The sequence below is a fragment of the Octodon degus genome, unplaced genomic scaffold (assembly GCF_000260255.1).
Source record: "Octodon degus isolate 3935 unplaced genomic scaffold, OctDeg1.0 scaffold00151, whole genome shotgun sequence".
NCBI classification, from domain to species: domain Eukaryota; kingdom Metazoa; phylum Chordata; class Mammalia; order Rodentia; family Octodontidae; genus Octodon; species Octodon degus.
Window position 1 is genome coordinate 6,588,352 of NW_004524727.1, and position 20,324 is coordinate 6,608,675.

Here is a 20,324-nt window from a genome sequence, read left to right on the forward strand (position 1 = left end):
AAACTTTAACTATGTAGGAGATTGTGTTCTAAAGTTTCAGGCTCTTGGAGATAAAGCTCTAATGTTAATTATTAACATCTAAAAAAATGTGTAGCTGTGTAAAATGAGAGATTGAATGAGAAGTCCCTGAACCCTACTGTGCAGCTGGTGCCCAAGACTGACTGGGCGTCATGTTGCATTTGAGGAAGCATGAAATTATTTTTACTCACCTGGGACAATTTCTCAAACACCTATGTTTACCACTGTCCTGACATAACCTCTAGTACTAAGAGCAAATGTCAGTGAAGCATGGTATTAACCAACAACTAGATAATATTCAAGATCTTTCTCGTTCTTAGTTAATATTCCAGCCCTAGTGGATCAGCACAATTCAGAACACCCATTTCCACCTGAATTTTTACTCTTAACTCCGAGTGGCACTGCAAGTCTTCTGAGAAGAGTTAGAATACTGAAGTAGTTATGTATCTGAGCAACATAATTTTCACCTTGCAGCTTGCCCCAAAAATAAACATCTGAGTCATGGAAAACACTATTTATTTGAAAACAGTGAGACATCAAATATGAAACAGTTAACATTGACACTGACATTGTGGAGAGCATGTCCCCTTAAACCACCCAAGACTCTTGGATCCACGTGCAGGCAGCACTGAAAGCAGATTGTCCAAGGATCCTAGATGCCAGGAGGACAGTCTTAACAGACAGTGTCTCCCACTGATGGGAGCAGACGCCCGCCTGTTCCCTGCCAGTGATCACAGACACCCGACCTGCCCTTCCAGGACTCACAAGCAGCAGCAGGGACCCTGGGCTCAGCAGAACGTGCGTCTGGCTGAGTCCTGGCTTGGGAACAAGGTAGCTGGCTAAATAGAAGCAGACCAACAACCTCATACTGTTTGGTCCCATTTGATAGAAAGTCTAATTAAAAATTATAAATGTGCTCAACTATTTATACATTTATATATATATATATGTATATCATGTGACAGATAATCCCTAACACTTTCTCACTGAAACAGCTGAGAGGCAGCTGTGATATAAACACATGGCTTGTGTTAAAGTCCCTTGGGCTGTGTTCAAGAGCCCAATGTGGCTGGCAAGTCCTTTCTTCTCTTTACACCTCCATCTCCTCTTCCAAGAGAGGAGAAAATGGACTAGAAGGTAGTAAGCATCACGTTCTCCATTCTCCTGGGCTTGGCAGTTGTTGGCCAAGCTCAGCAAGTGGCTGCCAAGCAGAACAACTCTTAAGTTCAGTATTGATGAATCTGCTCACATTGCATTGCCACATGTTCTGGATTCCTTCAGGGTTTCAGAATTCCCAGGGTGGAAACGGTCCTGGCAGTTGTCTAACACTTTTTTGTTCTGATGAGTGAATCCTCATGTAAGCAGCTGTACTCATTGAACTTTCAACCTCCAAGAAAAAGCCCTTTCCTTTCCCTGTTGGCTGATAATTTGCATGTAGACCAGGGACTCTTTCGTCCCATCACTTCACTGAATTTCTTAGCTAAAACAAAAGCAAACAAGTCCTTTTCCTGAAGGACTTCAGGGAATGATGGCTGCCAACCTTCCCACTCACTCCTTGGAATGTGACAAACATGGCCAGACCCAACCTCCAGAACTCTCATCACAACCAGGTAACTCTTTCTTTTGGGCAGAAATTAGCAAGCAGTTATCAGGCCAGCCTTAGGATCTCCCTGCAAGGGTCCAGTCACATCCTGTAGCAGTACTCCCAGGGCACATGGTGAAGAAGGAAGCACGTGGATTGAGGAGGGAAGCATCTTGGGTCAGAAACCCACCTTGTAGCCATCCCACGTGACCATATCCTGGGGCCTCCTCCTCCCTTGTGGGACAGTTTCCAAGGCCACATTCTAGTTGAACTCTGCCTCCACACAGAAATGGCTGCAGGCCCTGCATGAGTGGCCATCATTTCAGTGGGTGGGCAATGCTTCCTGGAATCTCCTCACAAAGGCAGATAGGTAGTCAGCTACTTTACTGGCTTCCAGCCTCATAGGCTTTTAGAGATTGTCTGTTTAAATGGCCCATTTTATAGATGGAGAAGGTGCAATGTGGAGAGCCAAGGGGATTTCTCATGATCATTCTGTGAATCATTAGTAGGGCTTGGTTAATGCTCATATCCCTGCTTTCATACCATGGCCACCAACAGCCAGGTCGGAGCAGGGTAAAGTTGCTTCTGCACAACAGGGAACTAGCAAATGTGAATGTTGTTCCTTTAAACCCACTTTTCTGGTAACTCATCAACAGAAGGGGCCAGCTGTCCTGAGCTTATAGCTAGCTGGCTGGAGGCCAGGTCTCAAAGCCAAGCTCCATTTCCTTGCCTCTGCAGGCAGTGGGTGACACTGGTGGATGACTGCACTGACATCCCTGCCTCAAATGCTTTTGAAACAATTACTGTCCTCAGTCAGACCAGCCACAAGAACCCATCCACCTATCCCTGCTGCTCTTTCACTAGCTGACTAAAACACAGGCTTTTTTCCTCTTGCAAAAGTAAAGGGAGCCTGGGAGGGACGGAAGAGACCCTGCCAGAGGGAAGATACTGATTTGTACAACATGCACAAATGGAAAGCCTATGCATGTGGGCTTCAGGCCGAGGGCAGAGGGGTGTGCAGAACTCAGGACACTGCCATCGTCCACATGCATTTTCTGTTTCTGGCCTTCTATTCCTGTCAGGGTAACAGTTGTGCCTTTTGTAGCTGAGCTGACGCAGGAAATCAGAGACACTTTGTGTTTCTATGAACTATGTTCCCAGAGAGCTAATACATACATCCAGAATTAAAACTACCACAAACTATTAGGAATTTGTGATTGTTAAGAATATCATTGAAGGGCTCCAGGATGAGATCAAATTCTCCATGTCTAGCCTTGGGAGAAAGGGTTTTGTTTCAGATGTCAAAGGTAAGGCTCTCAAGTTGATTTATACTCTGCTGGGCTGAGTCAGTCAGGGTACAAATTAAGGTCCATATATTTCAGGGACACAAAGGAAATGGTTGTGTAAATACACAAGTATTAACATCAATTTGTATTAAATTATGTAAACATATACATCTTCTGAGGTCAGCACGGATCCTCTTCTCGCAGGACTCCTACTGCAGCATTGCTCGGATCTGTTTGGAAGTTGACTCATCATTCAAGTGCTTTGTAGTGAACCTGAGGGGGGAAAGAGGGAGGGAGAAAGGGAGAGAGGTCAGTGGCCCAGCAGCACTGTGCAAAAGCATCCCAAGTGGCTGCTATCCATCTGCAAAACCAGCCTACAAACCAAACATGTGGCTTGCTGTGGACAGAGATATAGTCAGTACTAGGGACTGAACCCAGGTCCTTTACACTGAATTATGTATGTCTCCAGCTCACTCTTTCTTTCTTTCTTTCTTTCTTTCTTTCTTTCTTTCTTTCTTTCTTTCTTTCTTTTTCTTTCTTTCTCTTTCTTCTTTCTTTCTTCTTCTTTCTTAATTTTGAGATAAGTTCTCATTAAGACACTAAATTGACCAGATTGGGCTCAAATTTGCAATCCCCCTGGCTCAAACTTCCCCAGTGCTGGACTCACAGCACACCCAGTGTGAGTGACACTCTTACCATAAAGGCAAGCCCTGCTGAGTCACAAATTTCAATAAAGAGATTTCCCAAAACTCAGAGGTTTTATGGTTCTCTGCTTGTGTGGCAGTGCTTATCCTTGTGGCTATCACAAGGGCACAAATGCAGGTGAACAAACCAAAACCCAACGATGTGATCAGTGGTCTCGCATTAACCCGATGTAGAAATCGTGATCCCCTCCACTTCCGAGAATTGGGGAGATGGCTGGAGGGGTCAGGAAATGGAAGGTGAAAAGATCAAGATGTGATACAGATGTGCACCAATTCCCCCCATGGACATACTCATTACATATTGCAAACACACACTCATAAATAAAACAAGTCTTTGTGCAAAGGGAGTAAAGATGTAAGAAGCCCACAGCCATGCCTAGGTGCCCCCTGGAAGGTTCTATCTGAATCATGATGACTGGGCAGGTGCAGAAACTGAAAGATTCAGAGAGGCCACATGACCATTCCAGATCCCAGAGCTGATTGACTCAGGAACAAAGTGTGACTTTTGACTTGAGCCTAGGTCAACTACCTGGGAAGTCTTTCCTTTCACTGTATGCCTAACACAGCACCCGACCCTCAAGCAAGCTCTGATAGTTTGGGAAATTCAGAAGTCAAAGTCTTCTTACTGAGTGTGGATATCTAGCCTAATATGAAAGGGGAAAGACCTTGGATAACTCATAGAATTTGGGCTGCTCTCAGCTAGGTATAGCAGCACACTCTGCAATCCCAGCACTCTGGGAGGCTGAGGCAGGAAAGTGCCAACATGAAGCCCAGCCTGGGAATCTCAGTGACATTAGCATGGCCTTGTCTCAAAATTTAAAGAAATGAAAAGGACCGGGGATGCAGCTGACTGCAAAGGCTCAGGCTTAAACAGTGGTACTCTCATGGTATTACATTCTGCAGGATGAATGCTTGGCACTCCAGCCCCCCGATGATGTCTGTAGTGTCCAGGGGTTACGTCTCTTAATCTGCTAGGCAGGGGGCAGAAACACGCAGCCATCACTGAATGAGGCAGCGCCTTTTTACCTTCTGGGTGGACTCACTGCATGCTTGCTGCAGGTATGGCAGTGAGCGAGGTGGAGGGAAATTATGGAGTAAGACAGCTGGGGCCGAGCCCATCCAGAAGGCCACCCAGCACTGGGGTGATTTACCCAGGAGCATGAGTCAACAAATTCCTGGACATGTGTTACAGCTGAAAACCAAGAGGCCTCTGCTCAAAGTGGGTGGAGCACGAGTCTCTATGCAGGAGAGCAGGCACAGGGTACCGCTGCGGTGCAAGCCCACGCTCGGCTCACCTGCCACCTCTACTCCCTGACTCAGTGCTGCTCTGTGAGGCTGGGGAGGTGGGGCAGGCTGACAAGGCTGGTGTGTTTAGTTTTGATTTGCCAGGCTGCTTGTTTCTGGCTGGGTCTTGTTCTCAGGGAAAGAGGGTTATTAGCAGTGAGGGGCTGGAGGAAGCCACAGCCAGCCAAGTACTATGTGGCCAGTGGTCCAGCAGGCTTCTGCATCCTAACAGCTGCACAAGATAACTTCCAGGGACCTGGCGGTCAGGCCCACAAACAAACACAAGCCACACACCAACAAACACAAACCAGATGCCCGAGCCCTTGGCCACAGACTTGACGCATGTGGTTGGGGCCAGAGGTGAGCTCCAGTGCCTCCTGAAACTGTCCACACCCTTTGTGTGTGCAGCTGGGTTTGGGGACCACTCAGGAAGAGTGGAAGAGAAACACCCCAGGCCACATGGCTGAGGGTCAGGCCCCGTGCATGTGCTAGCTTGGCCATGTCCTCTGCAATGTTTATCAAATTATTTGACTTCTTTCAACCTCAATTTCTCCCATCTGTAAACAGGAAATGATAAAAGTAGTGCCAGCCTCAGGAGGTCACTGGGAAATCCACAGGTGCATTCTAATGTACAAGGGGTCAACCTTGGTGATCTGCCCCCCACCTCCACCTCCATGGACATTTGCAACAGATTTGAAAGGGGCCTCACCTGAGGGCGTTCAGCAATCCCTCCACACTGTCTGGAGCCTGTTCCTTCAGAACCTTTATGCAGCCCTTCATCTGGAGGAGAAAGCACAGTCTAAACACTGGGGTAGTAGCTCTGTCCCTGTCACGGTCTCTCCATCCTACTCCTCTCATCATCCACAGTAGCACAGTATTTCTGTCCACAGAGATGCATCAGGTTCGCCTCCCTGCCAGGCCAAGCAGCTGCTGCTCTGGGCCGTGTGACATGAGTACTACTGGCCTCTGCACCACACTGCCAGTGTACATTTTCATTCTGGGGCCAAACGCTGGAAACTTGGATTTCCTTGCCACTTACTTCAAGCCACAGATCTATGCTTTCATCACCTTCCATGAGAATGGGGAGGAGCAGTTGCCAAGAACTAAGCCTCACTGAGCCTGAACGTCTGGATTTCATCTGTTAGCTTGGTTGGTATCCATATGAACTTAGCCAAGTACCTTAGCTTTCTGTGCCCTTGGAATAAAGTTACTTATAACTTGATCAGTACATGACAATTAAATTCATAGAGATCACATTACCTTATGTATATGCTGTAGTGTTTTCCAGCAAAGTAAGAATCTTTTAGAATTTTTTTTTCATTTTATGTATCTGGTACAGGGTTTCACTATGCAGCTTGGACTCAGTGATCCTCCTGTTTAGAGCCTACCCAGCACTGGGATTATAGGTGTGCACCACCACACTTGGACTCGGTTGCCTGCTCCCCATGCCTCAGGGGCAGGGCCAGTGTGGCATGAGGGACTGGGGATTGAACCCTGGTCCCTGGACTTGCCAAAGCAGGCACTCAACAGAATCTTTCTTTAAAGAAGACAATCACTCATTTTAAACTCGGTTGTCCATGTACAGTACGTATTGGATTTGCTTAGGCTTAAGGCCTCTTTTATACTGATTGCTTGTCAACTTTTTCTACATCTGTATTTCGGGGATGTCAAAAGTTTGATCATAAAGACCTAGCATCTATGTATTGTGGGGGCAGTCAGGGCATTTGGTGGCACTTATAGACTGATCAAGAAAGAATGTCAAGGTCAGTCAGCACTGTCTGCCATGGTCTGGGGTCAGGGGAGGGGGACCTCTAAGCAAGCCGCTAAGTGCCCTGCTGGGCTTGGGATGACACCAGGGAGACAGGACCATGGTCCCCTCCTATCAGAGCTTACTGACCAGTGAGAGGAAAGAAACAGACAGCTCATTATCATGGTGCAGCTGCAACATATCCCCTAGGGATGCTAGGCATCAATGTGGGAAAAGACTGAATGTCTAGTTCTATTTCAGGGTGCTTAAAGCTGAGAGTATGAATACAAAGCACTGTTAGAGACACACTTGGAACCAGGCCCAGCATGGCTTTATAAGCACATTAGGAAATTAGGGTTTTTTTCTTGTAGAAGACACCCTTGATAGGTGTTAAACATTCTAGAAATAAGGCTGATATGGAAAGGGTCAGGAAGAAGCAGAGGAGGAGGAGCAGTGAGGCCAGCCGGGGTGTGGAGCCTATGGGATGGGGATGACATAAGGCCCCATCTGACTGATACTACAGTAGGCTGTGGAATAGAGAGGACACAGCTCCTAAGCTAGGACCCAAGGATGAGAGCTCTAGGCTTCTGAAATGGACTCTGGGAGAACAGGGAAACACGTGGGCTGGAGCTCAGGAAGGGGAATAGGTTTGCTGGTGAAGGAAAAAACATTTTGTTTGGGGCTGGCCAAGTTTCAGGTGTCCACAGGAAGTAAGATCTGGAATTACGGGTGAAGCTCTAGCTGGGACATAAAGAATTGTTCTAGGACTGGGGTGATAGCTCAGTGGTCTAAGTGCCTGCCCGGCAAGCACAAGGACCTGGGTTCGAACCCTGGTACCACATGCCATGCTGGCCCTGGAACCTGGGCATGCCGTGCTGGCCACGGAAACTAGGCATGGTGGCACATGCCTATAATCCCAGCACTGAGGAGGCTGGGACAAGAACATCAATATGAGTCCGAGCTGCACTGTGAGACCCTGTACCAACTAACTAACTAACTAACTAACTAACTAACTAACTACAGATTTTAAAAAAGGAATGGTTCTACATGGGCTCATTTCATACAATGCTAAGGAACTCATTTGAAAACAGCGCCTCACCTAAACTACCCCACTTTTCATGCACCCAAGCGAGCATCTGCTTACTCAGTGGCTGAGCCCTGTGGATTTTTCTCTGTAGGGATTCCCTCTATGGCAGTACTACCAGAGATGGTTACACCTTCAGGTTCTGTCCATTTAGAAAAATCCTACACCTTCTTCAAGGGCTTTGTCAAATTTCACCCTGTCTCTGCCCTTGGCAGCCTGTCTCTCCCTCCCTGGCTGTGCAGGGCTCACTGCACATCAATTCTGCAAATCAGGGTACCTCTCCCAGGGCCTCAGAAATACACATTTGCTTCCAGACCCATGCCTGTGACTGCGGCTCACAAGCACATCACACCTGGAGGATGGGCCTCTGCACATCAAAGAAAATGATGCGTCTCAAGCAGGACCTGTGCAGGGACACTGACCCATTCTTAGAGCCACATGCAAGCTCCAAGGACAGGCGTTACCATGCACCTCCACCAGCAAACAGATGCCTGAGACGCCTGAGATGATCAGCACTGTGCGTGGTTTACCACCTCAACTGTGCAAATGGCACAAAGCCAAGCTTTTCAAAAGTTAGGGTTTGAGGCATAATTGCACCCTGTGAATTTGTAATTGTTGACTGTGTGACAAAGTAACAAATGACAGTGGGAATGAAGCTGCCTCAAGTATTGACCTATTTGTATTCCACTATAGTATGAATAGTTGAAGTCTCACAAAGATCACAGTCAATAGATTTAGCATGTGAAAGATACCATGACATACTGTTGTGTAGATGAAATGCTTTCTAGGCGCATGTAGAGCAGGGGCCTAATCTATGAAACACATGCATTCATATGTGTACAGAGAGATGGGTGGGTAGCTCATGTGAATACTGGTCACCTGTCAGGTAAGATTGCTAAAGATATATTTAATGTTCTGCAATTTGATTTTCTATATTTCAAAAATTTATCACTGAATATTCACTTTTATGAGAAATGGATGCAATTAAAATAAAAATCACAATGATTTATGAAGAATTAGGCCAAGCCTAGCATTTTTCTAGCATTTTATGCTAAAAATCTAGAACCTCAAAGCATGTGATCCAAGTTACATTTTTCACTGATGAATTTCCTCGTACCCATTCAGCCTGCTGGCTTCTCTGGGCATACAGGCTTGCTCCTGACGGTTCCAGTGTAAGAGTGTCCTGCTCAGGCTTAGCCACATCAAAGTAAGTTAAGATCCAGAGGTTTTATTCTGCTATTGTGTGGCTTTGAATTAATGCATGCTATACACTATGAAGTTGGTGCTGCAGGCAAATGCTGGGTTAGTAGATGTGGTTTATCCCATAGATCAGCAGGTTAGCACCTGCACCCAAATCATGGATTTGCCAATGGTTTTTCATGCATCCATTTTGCCATTAATCTGTCCATCCATCCATCCATGCTTCCATCCAGGCATCCATCCATGCATCCATCCAATAAAATCCCATAAAACAACTATTGAGAGTAAGGCACTAATTGTCAGATGTGGTGCTAGACAGTGGAGGAGACAGCAGGTATATAGACCATGTCCTTGTCTCTGTCTAAAAAGTTTGACCTTGTAGGAAGGTCAGAAAATATGAACTTGTGAGTGCCTTGAGGACCAGAGGATAAAGAAGTCCGCATCCATGCAGAGCATAAGAAATGTATTCTTGAATGAGATAACATTTACAAAGTGGTTGAAAGAAACCAATCCAACAGACAGGAGGAGAAAGGGCCCTTTGAGCAGGGGGAAAGGGTCACACTTATTTAAATATAAGGTATGTGGCAAAGGTATGGAGTTAACAGAAGAGGAAACTGAAAGAGCATGGTGTTTATAATCAGGAGGGGACCCTGAGTCAGTGGCAGGACAGAGAGCTGTGATAATGTAGTGATCTACTAGACTACAGTGGGTTGAGGGCTGTACATCCAGCTATGCCCTGTGTGCTGTGTGTCTGAGGCTGCACCTGTCCTGAGCACAGGACAAAGAGTGGTGCACCTTGGAGAGGCTACTGTCAGTGGGGTATGGAGAGGGAGAGGACAAGGCTGCACAGCTGTGCTTACGTCGATCTTGGACGTCTTGCAGAAGGCTCCCACAGGGTGCACATGGTCATAGAGGATGATAACCCCCACCATCACCCGCATGCAGAACATGAGCGTCTCTTCACTCGTGAACCTGCTCCTGTACTCCCTGCAAGAGAGAAGACAGTGGCTGTGGCACCTTGCCAGCAGGGCACCAGACGGGGTGCTCTTGCCTCCTCTCTGGAGAGCAACCCTGGGCTGCTGCAGGCTCTTAATGAGCTCCTGAAGAAGCCATGACAGAAATTCTCCTTGAATCTATCCAACCAGCAATTCAGCACGAAAACAAGGGAAATAAGAGGGCAGTAAATCCTGGCTTCTGCCCTTCGGAGGCCGGCTCATCGCGCACACCACCCCTGCCCATCAATCTTGAATATTTTATAGCAGATCCTTCTGGCTGTCCAAAATTATAGAGAATAATGGCTCCATTACAGAGACAAAGCATCAGGCTCTTTTCTACATAGCTGTTATCAGGGCTGCAGTCAGAGTGACTTCCTTTGTTAAGACCTGGAGTCCAGCCTTCACTGTACTGGTGAAGCAACGACACAGCATCCACGGAGTGCAGAGCACCTGGGAGCTTGCATTTTGTTCACTTACATTGATGGTCTCCCTGATGATTTAGATAATTTCACCCAATTCTAGAGATTTCCTTAGCATCTATTTCAGGATAAATTGGCCCCATAATGAAGGTAAGTGATATTTCTGACAGAATAGATCTTAACTTTGGTACAGGTGAAATATTTGAAATTAATGTTCTCATGTATAAACAGAACATATTTTATAAGGTGTTGTGGCTTTCCCAAACATCCTGAAAAATAGAAGATGTTTGGAAAACTTTATTAGACAAGGAAATCAAGGAAGGACCAGAGAGGTCAAGACATCTATTCACTGGAACAGGAGAGGGTACAAGTGTCTGCAGACCCCTGATTTTGACAGGACACTTTCCCACAAGTATGCTACTTCATCGTCAGTAACTCAACTGATTTGTAACCCTAATAACTGGTAACTAGCTTAGGTACAAAGAAACAAGAGAGACAGAGAGAAGAGGGGGAGAGAGAAGGAGAGGGATAGGGAGAGGGAGAGAGGGAGACTGAGAGGGAGAGAGAGGGGAGGAAGGGAGAGGGAAAGAGGGACAGGGAGAGGGAGAGAGAGAGTTAGAGAGGGAGAGAGGAACAGAGTGGGGAAGAAAGAGGCAAGCAGAGAGAGGGAGAGAGAGAGGGAGAGAGAGAGGGAAGGAGAAAGAGAGAGGGGGGGGAGAGAGAGAGAGGGAGAGAGCAAGAGCTAGAGCGAGCCATTATTCTGCAACAGTTGTAAGTCGTACTACTTCTATTCTCTTATTCTGATTCTAAATCTCTTAGGTCTTCTCTATAATGTGCCTAGTATAACAGCCATCTAACCTTGCTCTCCAGTTAGTCTTCACCTACCTTCGGGTGTGCATGTGCGGGTGAGCATGTGTCTGTGCAGGCGTGCGTGTGCATGCGCATGCCCTTACAGGCCTGGGATTGAACCAAGGGCCTTTGTACTGAGGTACATTTGCTGTCTTTTTTGTTTGTTTTTGAGACAAGATCTCATTAGGCTGCTCGAGCTTGAGATTCTCCTGCCTCGCACCCTGGAGCGCAGACTGTGGGCATGTGCCATGTCCAGCGGTGGCCCTTATGTGTTCTCTGGTAGCACCTTTGCCCACTGGTTCTGCTGAAATGATCTATGCAAACTTTGGGAACCCTGTCAGCCATTTGAGTCTCAGCTTCTTGGACTGCAGAAAGAAAGAGAAACACATCTGCTGCCAAGAGTTCCTTCTGACCTTGAAGCAGAGAACATAACGGAAACTTCCTGCACAGACCCACAGAGACACGACTCCTCCTAACAGGCCCCCGCCGGGTGAGCCGCCCACTGTGAAGGCACCTCAGGTTCACTTACGGAGTTTCCAGCATGACTTTGCAGACACTTGTCATCGTGCTGAGGCAGTCCGTGGTGTTTTCTATTGGCAGGGTTTTGTTCTACATTGGAGATACAAATGCATTCAGTCTGACAAACAGCTTTTATGCACAACTAAGAAAAAAAGCAGCTTGCTGCTCAACTCTGCTTACCTCAGAGACAAAGTGCATGGTAGCATTGCTCAGGGTTTTCAGCATGGGCGTGGCTTCTGCGTAGAAGAGGGACATTCGGTTGGCCATCTCATTATTAACTTCATTCTCAATGTCTAGCTGAGGAGAGCGAAGAGGAGATGCAATTAGAAACACACAGGGCTGTCTTCTCTCCATGCCCCATTTGATCCAGGAAGCAAAGAACCTGCAGGAGACAAGGCCTCCGAGACTCACATGCATGTTGTTGATACGATTACGACTTATTGTTCTTCGGTAGTAGCTGAAGTCATTCTGAATGGCCGGATTCCTCATCTGAAGGGAGAAGACAGGAGAGGGAAGGTCATCCTTTGGCAGCAGGTGGGGGGAATGTGCATTGGAGGCCAAGTACCGATTTTGTAAAAATGCCAGGACTTCTCTTGTGTTTCCCCCCAAATACGACCTAACTAGAGATCCAGAGTGCCCACTCCAGTCAGCGTACCATTATTCGAGTAGCCACTGACCAATAGAATAGTGAGATAGAATCTTCCAAGCCACACTGGCCATCAGCATGTCAGCAACCAGCTGTTAATCTCAGCTGAAGTTTATTTTCCAAGTAGGTCTTATTTTCTGGAGAATATAGTCTTTGTTATACAAGAATCAAAGCAACTTCTAGTTAAAAGGGAAGACCTATAAGGTCATCATTCTACATCAAGTCCTGTGTTTGCTGTGCGCTAGATTCAGGGAAAGTCTGTGTACTCCTAGTGAGGAACAGGGTCCTTATTTTGTGGACATCCCGAGCCTGTGCGAGGAGGGCAGGGAGACGGCAGGACAGCTACGCTGCCCCCACTCCAGGTGGGTAGCTGGGGGTGGGGGGTGGCAGCTGGCATACAATATAAGGGAGGAAGAGAGGCTTGCTCTCCCCCCTTTTGTTCTTGTTACTTGCTATCTTACATCTGGAACTGTTTCCTGGTGCTGCGCCACCCCGCATCAGAGGCAGCTGATCAGGGACTGAAATCTCCATAGACTGTGAGCTAAATAAACCCTTTCTTCCTTAATTTGGGGTGTTGGGTATTTTGTCCCAGCAATAAGAGGAAAGTAGCTAAGATAGTACTCTAATCACCCGAAATGCGAATCTCTCGCCCCGACTGTGTCCACTGAAAGAGCTGTCCCCACCCCTGCCACAGCAGAAGGCTCGGGACAGTGCAGGACACCTCTGAAGCATGCTGGCTCTGACCTTCAGCTCATCAAATCGAAGTGTAAAGTGCAAGATTTCCGCGAACTCCTTGGCCAGGGCCTGCTCGCGCTCCAGGTGCTGGGTTGGTGTGTAGGGAGGGCACGTCAGGGACTCCAGCAGGCTCTGCAGGGCTGTCTCTGGAAGCCAAGGGTAAATACTGTCCTGAGCCCCACTGGCCATCTCAGAAGCTGCTGCAGGGCCCCTGGTCCACAGGAGTGGACATGGGCTTTCCTGAGCCTGTGGCCGATCATTGTGTGTGGTCAATGCCCTCTGTGCTCAGCCCGCAGGTCTGCCAGCCCCAATTCCTGGTTCCAGAGAGAACCATGAGTGTGGCTCATGAGCAGAAAGAGGCTCAGCTTTGTTTTTGGTACCAGGAATTGAACTCACAACCAGGCAGGCACTGTGCTACTGAGCTATCTCCCCCGCCCTATAGATGGCCAGCTGTGAACACATGGCTTAGACCACTGGCTCCACAAAGTGAGCTCTGATCCCTTTCCAGTCTTTTTCCTCCTTTATATTCTGACTTAATCCCAAGAATGCTTTCCTCCAAACCTGCCATCATAATACCCCTGCCTGCCGATCACAACCAGGGCTTACTTTGGAGGTAGGGCTCATCCTAATCATGGTAGGGCTTTTTTTTTTCTTTTTTGGCCAGGGTTTATTTTGGGGGAAATGGGATATGAGGACTTCGACACTGGACACCCATTTGCACTGTGCCCACAGAAACAGTATGCCAGCAGAAAGGCTCATAGTACGCCAGGGCATACAGAGTGGAAAAGTGGGCGACCCAAGGAAAGGGGAATGGGAAAGAAATGCTTATGGCCGGCCTCCGAGGAGGGCACTGGGCCTTTTTCTACATGCTCAGCTGCTCCGGGTGCCTTCTCAAATGACAAAGCAAGCCTCCTTCCTGTGTGCGAGATGGGGAGATGGAAGGAGACCCACCAAGCCGGATGGAGAACTCGTAGAAGCGCTTCAGCCTCACCACCAGGGGACACACTGCGTTCCAGGCCTTTTCTTGAAGCTGGATATCATTGGGGTTTTGAATTGCCTGCAAGAATACAGTAGAACTGCGTGTTAACCCTGCCACAATTCTTATGACAACCTCCCTCTCCCCTAGCTTGTATCTAAAGAGTCTACAAATTTTATTTCCTTAGACTTATAACAAGCTTCCCCTCCATCAGCTTTGGGCCACAGATGCGCAGGAAGCTTGAATACTGCTGGGAACTGAGCATGCGGGATATAGAATATGAGCCCCTTCCAGTCATCCCTAAAACAACCTCTCATCCAACCTTCCCCATGGGGCAGTGGGAGGCTGCCCCCAAGGAGTTGGTCCCCGGGGCTCTGTGTGTGGTCTGCCCACATCTGTGTGCGCATGTGCCTCTCTTCCCCACTCCAAGCCTGGAGCACCAGGCTGTCTCGTACGTCTCGTATCTCAGGCCCGGCACCCTTGTAGGCCTGCAGGTCAGTGAGGATGCTCTCGGAGTCCTGCAGCACGGCGCTGATCTGGTTCCAGATCTCCCTCTCCCCTTCTGTGGGCTGGGCATCTGAGCGGAAGGAACCAAACACACAGGGGCAGGGGTCAGAAACCATGGAGGATGCTGGCAACCGGGCCCGCCTGCCCAGCCTCCAGCTGTGCTGCAGGCTGGGCGGCAGCTCTTTCCCTAACAAGCTGCTGGGAAGGTAAAAGTAAGCAGACCTCGGCCTGACCGAGAACACCCCACGACCTCGCCACATGCCTGAACCTGGCACAATGAGACCACTGTGCTCCTGTGTTAATTGATGTAAAAAATATTTTTCACATGCCTGTTCTGCACACCAGGTGACTAAACGAATAAATGCTCTTTGGGGTCAACTTTTCCTTCTTGTCTATTAGTTTTTAAATTCAAAGTCTGTTTTTAACTGTGGTAAAACATATGTAACTTAAAATGCATCATTCTAACCCTACTTAAGTACTGCGTCTTGGAGGAAAGGAGCCCCTTACAATGTTGGCGGGAAATGTAACTAGTGCAACCACTGTGGAAATCAACTCACAGACACCTCAAAAAATTGAAACTAGAAATTCCATTTGACTCAGCTGTTACCCTTCAGGATTTGGTCCCAAAAGTTAAGATATCACATGACAGTGATCCATACTCACCTGTTTACAGAGGCTCAGCTCACAAGAGCTACATCTTGGAAGTGGCTTATATGCCCATCAGTAGATGAATGGGGAAAGCAAATGTGGATTTTACATACAGTGGAATACTACTATACCATAAAGAAGGATTAACTTGAATCATCTGTAGGCAAATGCATGTACCTCAGATCATGTTAGACAAAATAAGTCAGAGGTGAAAGTTTAAATATCATGTGGTTTCTCTTATGTGAAAACACAAAGTATAAATAAATTAAAGAGGAAAATACAAGATAAATAATAGGATGTAGGCAGATAGATCTTTCTCAAAGGAGAAGGGGGAGCCACGAGAGGGTGGGAGGGAAAGGAATAGGGATGGGAAGGGGTAGGGTGGAAAAAGGAGTGGTGATGTGTTGTGATCACACTTCAGCTCCACACAAGCATGGAGACACGCACTAATAAAAAAATTAAAAATGGTTCTTCAGCATCTCCCCTGAACATTGATGGGATGGGGCGGGCGTTCCAGCTGACAAACTTCCTGGACACAGCGCAGCAGCAGGGCCGCTTCTACTTCCAGGGGGACTCTGGCAACGGAACTTGGCCTACTCCGTGAGAACAGCCTCTTGTACCCCAGAAGAGCAGTGAACAGGGGTGGTGGGACAGGTTTGGCCCACACATCCCTCCACCCTGTCCTGCCCAGGCATGGGTGTAATGGCGTCTGGGTCAGGATTGGACACTGGGCGTGGAGCCGCGCGCTGAGCTCTGTGACCCTCTCTCTGTGACTCCCGACGAGACACTGACTTGCCCCCAGGCTGGGCAGCGCCCTGTGCACAGCAAATGTGAGGGCATTGAGGCCCCCGCTTCCCACCAGAGGTTTTAGAAGAACACAGCTAAAGCTAAGTGGGCTAGAAGAGGAGTTGGGAAAGAACCCCAACACATCCCAAAGGCAAATGTTTCACAGCAATTTTTCCCAATAGAAAACTTCCTTAGGTGCTTTAAGAATAGAAGTTTCAAGTCAGAGGAGGTGGTGTAAGTTTGTAATCTCTTTACTGGTGTAGGCTGAGGCTGCAGGACCCTAAGTTCAAACTTAGGCTGGACAATTTAGCAGCATAGTGAGACCCTGTCTCAATAAAATATGCAGCTCTGTGAAGGCCCTGGTTTTAATCCCCATTGCTGGAAAAACAAAAACAAAGAAATGTTTCTGTATAGCAGATAACTCCTGTGCCAGTGCAGGGAGTGGCATTTTCTGATGCAGACTGAAGGGGCATTTCTGATGGGATGGCCGAGCTGGTGGGGCAGATGTGGGATGGACCTCTTTCTGGCCTGTGCCCGGTACCCTGGAAATGGCCCTGTGTGGCCTAGTGAGGCAGTAGGGCTGAGGTGGGAGGAGCCCCATCACCCTTTTCCTATTCGCTCGCAGCCATGCCCTCTCATGTTTTAGTCTTGATGGACACCCAATTTTCTGCTCCACCTCCTGTGGGACTGAGTTGCCCCCTCTTGAAGCCAGTAATAAGGGTTCAGAGCTTATTATTAAGCTCAGCACAGCCAGAATGCAGAAAATCCTGAGGGGACTCAAATCCCACATGGTGACAGCTTTCTAGGTGTTTCTGTGTCCCACTGGGACCAGCATTGTGCAGTCCTTGGCGACATCTTCTCTTGGCCCAGTTCGTCCCGCTTTCATCTCTCTGTTTCTCTCTCTCTCTCTCTCTCTCTCTCTCTCTCTCTCTCTCTCTCTCTGCCAAACCAGGCAAGCGCTTATTCTACTGAGCCATCTCCCCAGCCCCCGTTTTTATTTGTATTTTAGGGAAGGGTCTACAGTGTGTTCAGGGTCTCACTACTAGATTGGACTCATAGTGATTCTCCTGTTTGCAGTCTTCCAAGAGCTGGGATTATAGGTGTGCACGACCACACCCAGTCTCAATTGACATCTCATCAGTGCATCCTGGGGCTGGCATGGCAGGTCGAGGGATGGAATCCCTGGCACCTGCACTTTAATCCACTGAGCTATCTGGCTGGCCCCTGCTTCATTTCACATCATGACTCCAGAGTAGGGAATGGAGCCTGATTTGTTTTCTAAGTAAAGAATTAAACAAATGACTCCACTTTTCTTTGCACATTGTGTTGAGGCTGTTTCTCTGCTTGTCTCTGAATTGTAAGGTCACTGTCCCCAGGCCTATGTGATGGCCTACTAGCTGAAGACACCGAGGGACAGGTGACAGGTAGGTGACTCGAGCAAGGGCTCTGGCAGCAGAGATACATAAGGGCCCCACCACTGCCAATCCTCCCCCCACTCTCCTCTTCCAGAAGACTTTCTTGAGACACAGCTGGCACAGTTGTCACTGATGTCTGAGAAGCTAACTGTGATCAAATCTGCTATTCTCCTGTCAGTATTTGTGTTACTCCTGTAACACTCGCGTGTCACTCCTCTGGGGCTGCAGACTCCTCTGTGCGGCCAACCCAACTCAGCAGTCACAAAAAAACTGCTCTTGTTTTCATTTCCAAACCCTGAAACCACTACTGTGCTGCCTGCTGGAAAATCTCTGCAAAAGTCTATACTCCTGCCGTTCTCTATGCTTGGATGCACCTTTCTACCATGTGCTGCTTCCAGTGGCAAGTGTGGCCAGGCTGAAGGACTCTGAGGGTTAGTGGAGTAAAAACTCACTAAATCAAATCCACCAGCAGGCCCTAAAAGCATCTGCTGAGTGAACTATGGTCTTTGCTTCTCTATTTTCAACACCAAGATCAACCTTCTATCAAAGAAAGGTACTCATAAGCGTCCCACCTGTGCTGCCACACACAAACAGACACCACTCTTATGCTAGAAACAAGTGCTCAGCTCCAGCAGCAGCTGGTGGAGCCTTGGGCTGCATTTTCTCTAAGAACCACATCCCACCTTTCATGGCTTCCAATTATTACATTAGCATGGAGGAGAATGGTCATGTGCAGCTGCAGTTTCTTCCCTCTCACAATGGAGCTGTTAAAATCCTTGTGATTTACACAGGCAATTTCAGAAACCAATACCTCCAGGAGCTCCAGGACAAATGTGCCCTGGACACTCTCTGGCTAATGATTTAAGGCCGAGTAGGGACTTGCTGTTGTGAGAAGTGTGAACGTGCAGGTGCACACTGTGAACCTGCAAGCATATACGTGTAGTCAAGACTTCACAAAATTCCAAGTGCCCAGTGTTTTTACTAGAAAAAATAACTTTCTTATCAATTAAGATAAACAGTATTCATGCTGTTTGCAGTGGAAGTGTTGGCCCTCCTTTGGCTTGATTTGCCGTCAACACTTTTGCAGTCACCACAGAGGACTGTGGTACACTTCACTCTGTCAAAGGAGGGAGGGTGGCTGTAGGTTGCATTTGCCCAGAAGGCCTCTGAAAAACCTACTGCTGTGAACCCAGCCAGCCTAAGCTGAGTAGGGCTCCTCTGGGGAGGCGGTCAGGGGCTGGACAGGAAAGACACATGCATCTTCTCCCAACAGCCACTGTAGGACCCTGAAGAGAGTCAGAGAAACAAGCTAACTTAAACAATCTGCTGAAGAGGAAAAGAGGAGGAGGATAAAAGGCAGGGGAATCCCTCATTCCAGATGAGATTAGAAAGAAATGTAAAATGTGGGGATCACTGCAGAATTTCATAGAAAAATCACCACCTGAATAAGGCTGAAGCTGTGTGAGATGAATCCCTCCAATGACAAATGCAACGTCACACTTCTGTGTGCGGCTTGCTGCTCACGCAGGGTACCTGTGAAGGCTTTGCTCCCAAACATGGTGCCTCCACCCACCACGTCTGAAATGAGAGCAACTGCATCTATCTCTTTCTCCTCCTGTCTCCTAGCCTTCAAACAGGAAGTGGAAACACAGAGAGGAGACAACAGAAAAAAGAAAGAAATAGAGCAATGAAAAAAAAAAACAATGAAAAAGGTGCTAAATGATTACAGAGAAATACAAGCACGGAGTGCAGAGCTCACCATGAAGGTCAACAGGAATTTCAATCCTGTTGGACTGGGAAACCTGAGGCCAGATGTGTCTAATTTTGTATTATGTTTTGACCTAACTTAATTATATCTATTTGACCCAGTTCAATTATGTTCCATCACCAACATCAAAAAGAATATTCAACACTCAAAGGAGAGGTGCCACATTCATTTAAGTTGTTATTGCATGCTGTGCAGCCTCCATTCCCCTCCAGCCCTGTGTCCTTAACTCTTTACCATCCAGCCTTTGTTTGTACCTGAAGTAACAAACTGTGCATGCCAGAAAGGGGCTGGGCAGGTGCAGGGTCCAGGAAAAGGGCACAGGTCTTGCTGAGCTGAGCTGAGTGACCGTTCTTCTTTACTGCCGGGGTTTCAGCTGCCTTTGGAGATGAGTTTGATGGTGGAGCGCAGCCTGAGCTTAGCAACTGTTCCCACCATCACCTGACCAAGCTGTTCTTCTGCAAAGGCTTCTGTTTCCTTTCAAAAGGCGCTGGGATCTCTGTCTCAACGGGGCTTCTTGCTGTTCTTCAAACACGTGCTTTGTTTTCCAGTTTCTGCACCTTTAGATTGTTTCCACCTGTGGGGAACTTCCTGCCCCATCTGGGTCTGCAGCAAAGCTGCTCAGTTATCAAAGCCCATCCCCAGTGCCACCTCGTGGAAGACTTGTCCCAACCCTCTGTATCCTCTCTGTCTGCAGGAACAGGGCACACGTTCTTTTTCCTTCTTTACTTCCAAGCCACACCATGCCTCTCCAACCCCTTGGCTTACCTTGTCTCCAGCCATCTCTCTAGCTTGCTCCCCACTCCCACCTGAGGCTTCCTCAGTAAAACAGGCCCTCACTTCCTCTGCACTGGGACATGCTGTGGCTTCCTGACAGTCCCAGCTGTCTTCACCACACCCTTGCTGGTGCTGAAATGTAGACTTGGGAAGGTCTTATCTGCCACACACCTTTCCTACCTCTCCAGCTCATCACTCTTTCTTAAAAATCTTTAGAAATAAGATGTTTAGGACAAAAACCTAGTAATTCCTTTTTCCCATAAGACAGCCTAGCTTATAGGTGACTAATGAAGAGGATGCCTGTGTCCTTCTAGAAAACCCCTCATGATGAGCATTCAGGCAGCAAAGAAGGGGCAGGAGGGAGCTGCCGCCCAGAATCCCT

General features: G+C 47.8%; 1 protein-coding gene across 2 annotated transcripts in view; it reads right to left on the minus strand.

The window, feature by feature from the left end:
• Positions 1-2,798: 2,798 nt before the first annotated feature.
• Positions 2,799-20,324, minus strand: part of Fam49a (family with sequence similarity 49 member A) — a 93,814-nt gene continuing 76,288 nt past the window's right edge. For both annotated transcript variants that reach the window (XM_004642338.2, XM_023702407.1), the window contains exons 4-12: positions 14,500-14,621; positions 14,020-14,125; positions 13,078-13,214; positions 12,099-12,176; positions 11,868-11,984; positions 11,698-11,777; positions 9,766-9,892; positions 5,584-5,654; positions 2,799-3,159 (exon numbers count right to left, since the gene is read on the minus strand). In XM_004642338.2, the coding sequence (XP_004642395.1) occupies positions 3,096-3,159; positions 5,584-5,654; positions 9,766-9,892; positions 11,698-11,777; positions 11,868-11,984; positions 12,099-12,176; positions 13,078-13,214; positions 14,020-14,125; positions 14,500-14,621 (902 nt within the window). In that variant the 3' untranslated portion in view covers positions 2,799-3,095. The remainder of the gene's footprint in view (positions 3,160-5,583; positions 5,655-9,765; positions 9,893-11,697; positions 11,778-11,867; positions 11,985-12,098; positions 12,177-13,077; positions 13,215-14,019; positions 14,126-14,499; positions 14,622-20,324) is intronic.